Source organism: Populus trichocarpa, chromosome 18 (genome assembly GCF_000002775.5).
Source record: "Populus trichocarpa isolate Nisqually-1 chromosome 18, P.trichocarpa_v4.1, whole genome shotgun sequence".
Taxonomy (NCBI): domain Eukaryota; kingdom Viridiplantae; phylum Streptophyta; class Magnoliopsida; order Malpighiales; family Salicaceae; genus Populus; species Populus trichocarpa.
This window is the reverse complement of record NC_037302.2, coordinates 5,995,484-6,005,480: the sequence shown is the minus strand read 5'-3', so window position 1 is coordinate 6,005,480 and position 9,997 is coordinate 5,995,484. Positions and strand designations below refer to the sequence as shown.

Below are 9,997 nucleotides of genomic sequence, written 5' to 3'. Positions count from 1 at the left end.
TAAGATTATGTTTTTTTATAATGATATTGAAAATCACTTTATATATATATATATATACCTAGATTAATATAAAAAAATGTTCATGAATATTAATTGAAAATAAAATATCTATTTTGTTGCTTTTTATTGTAATTTTTTTACATTATTTTTTCAGATTAGTTATTATCTTATTTTATTATTTTAACATGTTCAAATTATTAAGTCATTATTTTGTTTTTGTTTTTTTTTTATTGAATCTTGTTTTCAAAACATGATAAGTTTCCATAAAAAAAAACAATAATTCTCATAAAAACAATATTTTTTTTCATCAAAATTATTGTACATAAAAACAAAAGTTCTTTTGTAGCCCTGAAGACGCTGTTATAAGAAGCCAAAACCTATGCCCCAACCAGCCATGCTTGCCAGTGTACCCTCTTTTGTCATCTCTGAAAAACTACAAAGATTGACCATCAGCCTCCATGAATGGCTTGGATTGATTCTTCTACATCAAGGAGAGAGAATGGTTTAGCTATAGCCTTTGAAAGGGTCTTAATAGCCCTTTAAAAACTCATACAAAAGGCTATGAAGGAGGCGGGGGGGACAAAAGGTAAAAATAAATATTACTCTTTAAACTATTCATCCTCACCATTGTTACCAAGCTCTCTACTCACTCTCAAACAGACAATTACACTACCACACACACCATCACAACTCAAGGAAAGATACCAATAAGATAACATCTTTAGATAAGGTAAGCTTTGAACTTTGATGAAAGGGTGTAGTTTAATAAGCACACCCCCTCCCTTTCCATTCTATTTTCATTGTTATCTTCTACATTGAGTGTTCATTATGCATTTAAAGCTTTTTGTTAGTTTAAATGCGATGGATGTTTGTTTTTTTATGTTTAACCGTGCCATGTTTTAATATGCATATATGTGTTGTAAGTATTGTTCAAGGTTTAGTTTGGATGTTTAGTTTGTTTCTGAGTTAAGAAATGCTAGTTTGAAATATATGTTAGAATGTTTTGATATTCAAGATAGTCATTGGAGTCTTTATGGTATCATATTTTGAAGTTTGGTTGTTGTTTTGTTTTTGTTATTCTTAGACTATTGTTAGTGTTTTGTTGGGCTTGTTTAGACCAAATGCATGTTATTAATGGTTAAGAATGTGAAAAATAATCAATGTAACAATGCTTATGCATAGAAATAGGTGTTTTAGTAGTTTTAGGCAGCATAGAATGTGTTTTATGTTTTCCTTTTAATTTATTTTTTTGGTTTTGTTGTATGATATAAGACAATTGTGGGAACATGTTTAAGCCTTGGTTGCAAATTTAGATAGTTTTTATGAGTTTTAGTGTTATTTCTAGGTTTATGTTTTTTTTTAGTTTTTCTAGGTTTCTGCCTTTTGTTTTCTAGCAATGTTCTTGGAAAGAATATTACCTTGACCACATGATTTGTACCAATTATGATCAATTTCTTGGCACTAGTCACTTCGCATAACCCTTTTAGCTAGTAATCTAGGTTCTCTTTGCCTCGTTAACTTGTTATTCATGGTTTTAATCATAGATCAGGTTTTCCTTCAATTAGATGACGAGGTTGTTTGATAATCCAGATAAACTCAAATGTGATTTTTTCATCTTATTTTCATTATTTTTTATCAGTTTATTTATTGTTGTTTTTTCGTGTTATTTAAATTACCACTTGAACTAATAACTCAAAAATTAAATTTTTTTTAACCTAACACGTTTTTTTATATTAAAAAATTAACTCAACCTGCAGTAAAACATGAGTAGCATATCTAATTAATAAACTATAACGAAAAAATAACACCATTCAAAGTCACCTTGTAGCATCTCACTATATAATATATATGATTGGCTGACCACAGCTAAATAAAATAACAAAACAATTAAATTACTAGTTATGATTTAACAGGAGAAAAAACAACACCACGTCTCTCACGATTCCGTTAGACTAGAAAGCACCGTGAGCCCAATTTATTCATTGTTGGATCTAACCTGGGGGGTGTATAAAACTCTGGGTTTGAAAGGGGAAGAGAAAGAGAGCATTTGTTTCGTTTTACTAAAGAAGAAGAAGAGAAGCAGCTCTCTGTAGTATTGGTTGGCTCTTCTTCACAGTTTTCAGAGCCAAATCTCTTGCAATTCTCCTCTCTTTCTCGCTAACCAAACATGGGATTTTGAATGAGATTGGAGAGAGCTGGATAAATGTTGAGGATCTGTAACTTTTAAGAAGACAGATTTATAGGCGTGATTAAGAAAACGTAATCTGATTTTGTATTAGCGTTGCATGATAGAGTCTAGAAACGTGGTTGATAATTTGTTGGATTCTCTGTTTTACAGGCAAATTTGTAGTGATTTGAAAGTGTTTTTTTCACAAGGAAGGAGTTCCACGCTGGATTCTGATTTTGAAGATTGGCTTCGGTTGATTGAGTTTTATAGAGAGAAGGTATCGGAGCTGTGTTTTATTACTTACAGGTTCAGGTTCAGAATTTGAGACACAATTCGATTTCTGTGGATGTTTTTTCTGGCTAATTTTCTCAAATAATCGTGAGTTTGTTTTTCTTCTTTGTTTTGCAGACACATTGGGAAAGATATAAGAAGTTTCAGAGGGGACTGGGAGGATTTCTTGACAGTGCACTGTTAGAGGATACAATTTAAATCAGATTTCTTGATATACAGAGATTGGAATCTGACATGAAAAGTCCTTTGAAATGTCATAAGAGTCGTTTCGTCAAAATCTGAATGATATCTGTTTGAGAATCCGGGTTTTGATTTTGGAGTTTAACTCTCAAGATTGAAAGTTTCCTAAATTGCAATTTACTTGGCGACTCTCTCTCTCTCCCCTGTTATAAAATAAAGCAGCAACTGATTTCTCTGCTTTTGCTCTCCCGCAGTCTACAGTGTTCCAAGAACGATCATTTTCTGTGGTATTCATCTCGATTGAGAATCAATTCAACAAATTTGAAGTTACCGGGTAAAGCATCGATTTTGTCCTCAATTGCTCTCTCGCCCTCTATGGATTCTGCTTGAGATTTTCCTTCTCTTCAGGCCAAAATCTTTCTCTGTGAAAAATCCTTGCTTGAGTCACTTTCTGATTAACATTGTAGTTATCAATTGTTCTTGACGCGTTCTTCCTTTCTCTCTGATTTTGGGCAATGAACATTCTGCAATCAAGATAAGCAGCTTCCCCCTGCAATTCTCATTCTCGTTATCATTTTCTCAGTCAATGATCTCTGTTTATGGTACATCAGTACATGGAAACCTACGCCAAAACAAACTACTCAAAAAAGGCGTTCGATTTTGTACTTTGAGGAGTTTCGACACTCTAATAGAATTTTCTTCTTCTGATTTTTTCTCTGCAAATAAAAGCACCATGCCCCTTTTGAGGAATTTCTTGTGATCTCTATTTATCCACGAGGAATTTCTAGATTGAATCCATCCCTTACATTTCTCACGGCCACAGCTCATTTATGTTTTTCTTGAATAATCCTTGCCGTCAGATTCACATCTACACCAGGTTTTTTTTTCTCTTTTTTTTTTCCCCTTGTTGTGTGTTTTTTTTTGGAAGCCAGGCCCAGCTTCTTTTTATTTGAATTTTGTGAGAGTTGCAAAGTTAGCTTTATCTTTTTTGTTTTTATTATTGGTGGGATGGGACAGGTGTAGAAGAGTAAATGGAAAAGGACTCGTTGAGGAGCACCAATAATGGGAGCACGAGCAGCACCACCATCACCACCACCACCACCACCAACAACAACAGTGCCCAGAGAACGAGCTTAGATCCCAATAGGCAAACGACGTCGTCTGATCTTGTCTTGCAGTGGGGGAACCGGAAGCGGCTCAGGTGCATGAAAGCCCAAGTCAAGGACGTTTCGACCACCCCGGTTCATAAGACAACAGTTCGTGTGGACCGTCGGGTTGTTAGAGCTGATAATAAAGATAAAGACAGTACTTGGTATCACCCGAGCAGCACAAATAATAATAATAGCAATCACAGCAACGGATATTCTAATCTCCGTCAACGTCTGTCTCCGCCGCCCTCTCAGCGGATTTTAAGGTACAGATCTATCCCTTTTACCATGCAGCTCGTGAATATAACATGAACTTACTTTTACTTGATGTGATGGAGGAAATTTTGAGCTTATGTGGTGGGGGTGTTGCCGTGTTGATTATTTGAGGTTGTGGGAAGTGGTGGAGGAATACGGATCGGGTTGTTGGCTGGGCCCGCGATGCTTTTTGGGTCGTGTTAGTCACTTATTTTATTTAGGGACGTGGTTGATGAGTTGTCATGGTTAGGAGGGAGTTAAAAAAATCAAAAAATTGAGAAAACTAGAAAAAAAATAACTAAAAAAATTGAACCGTGAAAAAAACTGATTAAACTGATTAAAATTTTAAAAAAACCGACCAGTTCGGTTTGGTTTCGGTTTTATAACTCTAAAACTGAAAAAACCGAACCGAACCAAAACCGGAAAAACAACCGAGCCAAACCAAAAAACCCGAGCTAAAACTGAAAAAACCAAGCTAAACCAGAAAAACCGAACCAAACCGGTCTGAACCGGTTTTTGTCCTAAAAAACCGATCCGAACCGAAACCGGTCGGTTTGAATCGGTTTCGGTTGTCTTTTTTTTAAAAAAAATTTCAGTTTAGTTATTTTTTTTATAAAAATCTAACCGAATCGAAAATGATTACCTCTAGTCTTGATTACATGAGATATTTTTTAGTTAATACTAGTTGTGTATTCGGCAAGTTTTTTTTATTTTTTATTTTTGTAATTAAAATATATATCTGTATAAAAGCTACTATTTAAACTCTAAAGATTATTTTTTTATTTCTCATACACGCATTGTTTTTTACCAAAATATTTATTTACTAGTAGCATATTTTTTGAATTAAAACTAACGGGAACTAAAATGATTTTTTAATAAAAATTTCAATAATTTAAAATAATTAGAAAAAATGTATCTCTTTCGTCAAAACTATTTTTTTAAATTTGTTTTTAATAAAACATGGTTTTCTTCTTAATTAGAAGTATAGTTTTTTAAATAAAAATATTAGCATGATATGAAAAGTAGATTTTGATAAAAAGAAAAAACATTGAAAATCATGTCTTTGTACGCAATTGAAGAAGATAATTAATTTGAGAAAACTATGTAAAATATTTTTTATTAAAAAGATAAAAAAAATATAATTTTTATTTTAATGTTATTCATGACTATAAATTTTTTAAAAATTGCATATTAGGTTCATAAATAATAATAAATAAAATAATTATTAATATTACCAAAAAATACAATAATTTTATTTGAAAATATAGATAAAATTAAATGATATTTAATGAACTAATATTTTAAATATAATATAATATAATATATTTTATTTTAAATAAATTTTAATTAAAATTAAAAAATGAAATCAAAGGATACCTCATGACTATAAAAGTTTTTTAAATTGCATATTAGGTTCATAAATAATAATAAACGAAATAAATATTAATATTACCAAAAAAATACAGAAATTTTATTGGAAAATATAGATAAAATTAAATGATATTTAATGAACTAATATTTCAAATATAATATATTTTATTTTATTTTTAATAAATTTTAATTAAAATTAAAAAAATGAAATCAAAGGATACCTAGGCGTGAGTGGGCTACACTCTAGGCTCAATGCAAAGAAGCCTATGCGTGAGCTGGCCTACTACAAGGCCACATGCCTTCTTTCCCCAATTTTTTTCTTTAATAAAGCAGAAAATGTGTTGTTTGTCTTTTTTTTTTTTTTTCCAAATAAAATTGCTTAGTTTATAGGTGAAGATTCCAGCGATCAAATTGGGCGGAAAGTTAGGCTCCAAGGTTTAGATTCTAAAAACTTATTTTTAATTATTTTTTTACTTGAAAACATATATATATATATATATATATATATATATAAAATACTTTAAACACCTCAATAACCCCAACACTTAAAAGAACTCTTAATAAACTTATTTTTCACCTCAAATATTCTTAGGGAAATTTGGGACTTTAATGAAGTTTTTTGGAGTCTGTTTAAAGTGCTGTATTCTTTTAGGATATTTAACAGTGCAGTGTAGCAATTATTCATCAAAATAATTAAATTATAATAAAAAATATATATTAAAAATCAATTCTAGAAAGGCCCGTGACTCAAGCAGCGGCATTTTCTTAAATGCACCAACAAATTTGCTGTCACCTCTCTATGGCTGGGCGGGCCTTAATTGGACTCGACACCTTACCTTATCTCTACCTTGCTCTGATGATCAGTACAATAGGAAGTTCTGTGACTTGCGAGCGCAAATACTCAAGTATATTAACTTGAATATTCAGATAAGATAATTTATGTATCTTAATTCTTAACTAATCCAAGGGTATTGAAAAATTAATAATTATATAAATTTTTAATAATTCTGACAGAACTAGAACTCATAATTATTAGTGAACAAATTTCAAAATCTGATAAGTTTTGCTATCTTTAGGTAGACTGGAGATGGCTGTTATAGAAATGAACAAGGCCACACATAGTTGGTGCCATTTACTCTTGGCCCGACACCTGGCCTAACTGGTCTGTGATGGCAAATACATGGGCCTCATAGAGTATTCCAGTCTTAATAAGCGACTTAATATTGGAGGATATATAATAGTAGTGATAGTTTAAAGTGTTTTTTTGTTTAGAAATATATTAAAATAAATTTTTTTTTATTTTTTAAAAATTATTTTTGATATTAACATATCAAAACGATCCAAAAACTTAAAAAAAATATTTTAAATAAAAAAATTAAATTTTAAAAAAACACGGTTTGCACTGCGTTTCCAATCACAACATTAAGGCAACAGGTGGCTGAGAGGTTTGATCAAATTCTTTAAAAGATGAAGCAATATAAGTAAGATATTATATGAGGCTTATATTTGTCCGCTTCCGGAATGGTCAGGTGGCGCATGTGAATGGCTCAGAAGTGCATGAAAGCGCCTTCTTTGTAGCCGTTCGCTCATGGTAAGTGCATGAAAGCGCCTTCTTCCTAAGTCAAGATTGAGGTCTAGGTGAAATAGGCTGCTCTTTGCTAATTTTAATGATTTTGTTCGGAGTTCTTAAAGGGGGGAATTGACTTGACTAGTGAGCAGTGACTTGCTAAAAACATTTGATTTCAAACAGACAGGCAAGGATTTATGATTTGAAGAATTACTTGCATGGAAACTTCATAAATATGGCACGAATTGTATGCTTCCTTCCATAAGGAATTATTTATTTGGTCCAAAAGGCATACAGAATAAAAAAGAAAGAGAAAGGAAGAGAGAGACTGAATTAGATCTGACTTTTCCGACTGCAGTTTCTAGTTGGTTTTAGGCTGCCTTATCTTTTGTTAATCACACTTGATCTTAACCTTTCATATTCTAATCCACACTCTCTGGTTATTATCCTTTAAAGTATTCTTTATTTAATATTTCTTTAAATTTATTTTTAATATTAACACATCAAAATTATACTAAAATATATAAAAAAATTAAATTTAAATAAGAAAATTAAATTTTAACCCGTACCTGTTTTGACCGCAATTCATTTTTTTTTGTTTTTTTTTTAAAACCACTAGTCACCGTCCGATTTCACATAAAAAGATCAGGTATCTGGTCCACTTTATCCCACATACATTCCAACTAGTCTCTATAGAAAACGTCTTCTTAAACCCTATAAAAGAGCAAAAACAAAATCCAACGGCCACAAAACCAGCTAAAAAGACCAGCTGTTCACGTTGGATTAGAACACCAATAGGAATAGAATCTCCACCGCTCTCCCCCTCAAATATCTACAACTTTTCATATACAAAGGGCAAAAATAGGAGAAAACACCTCCTGCTAGTATAACCCCTCCTTTCAAATCCTATATAGCCCACAAAAGAAGTCAAATCTCACTCCCAAACCCCATTTTCTACGCAAAACCCGTCGAGATTCTAGCCAGTCCCTGCCCGCCGATCTTAGATCAATCAAAATTCCCCAAAGGTTATTCTCGTAATTTCATAATTACCCACTTCAAATCTCTCCACCTTTTCTTTTTTTTGTTTTTTAAAAAATTATTTTTTCACTGCTTTACATTAAAAAACACACTTCAGATGGGGGGTGTCACTTTTATCATATTTCCGAGTCATGTCACATGATCTAATCTTGTTTGTTTGATGCTGTTTGTTCTGTATTTGTGCTGTTAATTCAATAGGAACTCGGAGAATTCAAGTGCCATGAGAGGAGGCCAGAGTAACGGTGGTGTTCTGGGTAGGATTGCTTCACCAGACAAGGGTGCGCACGATAAGAGAAGTAACAACCATACCCACCACCACCACCACAATAGCAGCAGCAACCATGAGAATCATAACAATAACAAATCAGCGGCATCTTCGGATACCAAGAAAGGAGGAGGGTCATCTTCTGGGGGGAGTGGAGAAGCACCACCACCAGCAGTTTGGCCACCAAAGTTTGTTATTGCTTTAACTAATAAAGAGAAAGAAGAAGATTTCTTTGTCTTTAAAGGGTCCAAGTTGCCTCAAAGACCCAAAAAGAGAGCCAAATTCATTCAGCGCACCCTCAATGTAAGACCCTTCTCCTTCCTTTCCTTTTTATTTGAATTTTTCCTCTATCTTTGATTAGATTCTAAATTATTTGAAGGTTAGGAAAGTAAAACATCCCCATAACTATTTTAGATGATCAATAATATAATGTACTGTCTCATTCACCGATTTGTATGCTAATTTATTTTTATGGGATTGAAATAGACACCTCTTGGATAACTTTGCAAACGATAGAATTGGAGAAAAGTGATTGAATTTAGAGTGAGGTACGAACATTTGTAAGGAAAAAGGATTTTTTAAGGATCCCGTCGATTGAAAGATTAGGGTTTGAGCGGGGAGGAGTGTGGGTTTACGTGATTTTGGTGGCCTTGTTTTTTCTTTGGCTGAAAAAGCTAGGAAAGCGTGTAATGTGGTGACCAAGTGAGAGCACCACTTGTTGTACGTACGTGTCAGCCAAGCCGTGGATGTTTGCCTACCTACTGATAATGACCTAAGTTTGTTGGCTAGCATCTCTCTAGTTTGAGAAATCTTATTTTCATAAACAAATAGATTACTTGCCAGGACTCTCATGGTGTCCAGGTGTAGGCTGGGGATTTAATAGACACGGCCATGCTTCTCATCAAATGTGTAATACAAAAGTAGCATGAACCAACGGTTCCTTGCCAATTACCCACTCTTGTAGGCCCCCCCCGTCTTTTAATTTATTCCGTGGTTTCTTATTATGGTGGTTACTTGATTCTTCTCTCACCTTGGACCGCAAAATGCCTATGATATTATTGTTGTGTGATATTCCGGGAATAATGTTCACTTTGGGGGCAAATTGTCATTCCATGATCCGATTTTTTATTTGTTTTTTTAACTATTGATTATTAAAAGGGGAAGGGGGGAATGGTTCTTTTTTTTTTTTTTTTTTTTTTGAGAGGTGTATTGGGTTGTCAATTTTCTAGAGGGAACTTAATCTGACTGTGGTTTTGGTTATTGGAAATTGTTGCATAGCTTGTGAGCCCCGGAGCATGGCTATGTGATTTGACACTAGAACGTTATGAAGTCAGAGAGAAGAAGATCACCAAGAAGGTACCTCTAAAGTCTCCAATGCATGAACAATATTTTATTTTCACGCCCGCATGAATGTTGCTCGATTATTATTATTAGTTTGTCCATTACACAGCATCGCATTCGTTTCCATGCAGAGACCAAGAGGGTTGAAGGCCATGGGAAATATAGACTCTGACTCTGAGTAGAAGAAAGAAAACTCTGGACGGATCACAAATGTACCTTCTTAGCCTTCTCTAGGAAGAAGATAGACAACAAATCATCGTTGGAAATTGTTTTTTTCTTTTTTTTAGGATGTAAGAAAGATGTCTGTAGTGCCCTACCGTGTAAATCGCCACCTTTCACATCCTGCAAGAATGAAAAGTAGAAAATTTCAGTCA

At 33.2% G+C, this 9,997-nt stretch overlaps 1 protein-coding gene across 7 annotated transcripts; it reads left to right on the top strand.

The window, feature by feature from the left end:
- Positions 1–1,940: 1,940 nt before the first annotated feature.
- LOC18107595 (uncharacterized) lies at positions 1,941–9,997 on the top strand. Of its 7 annotated transcripts, none has more exons than XM_052449225.1 (7): positions 1,941–2,444; positions 2,576–2,763; positions 2,893–3,515; positions 3,656–4,052; positions 8,216–8,585; positions 9,561–9,638; positions 9,755–9,997. In XM_052449225.1, exons 4-7 carry the CDS (start codon positions 3,670–3,672, stop codon positions 9,803–9,805), a joined length of 882 nt encoding a protein of 293 aa, XP_052305185.1. In that variant the 5' UTR covers positions 1,941–2,444; positions 2,576–2,763; positions 2,893–3,515; positions 3,656–3,669; the 3' UTR covers positions 9,806–9,997. The 7 variants fall into 7 exon arrangements, with proteins under 7 accessions (XP_052305185.1, XP_052305182.1, XP_052305179.1 ...); XM_052449219.1 differs by having other exon boundaries at positions 1,942–2,259; positions 2,339–2,444; positions 2,576–2,972; XM_052449221.1 differs by having other exon boundaries at positions 1,942–2,259; positions 2,339–2,473; positions 2,576–2,972.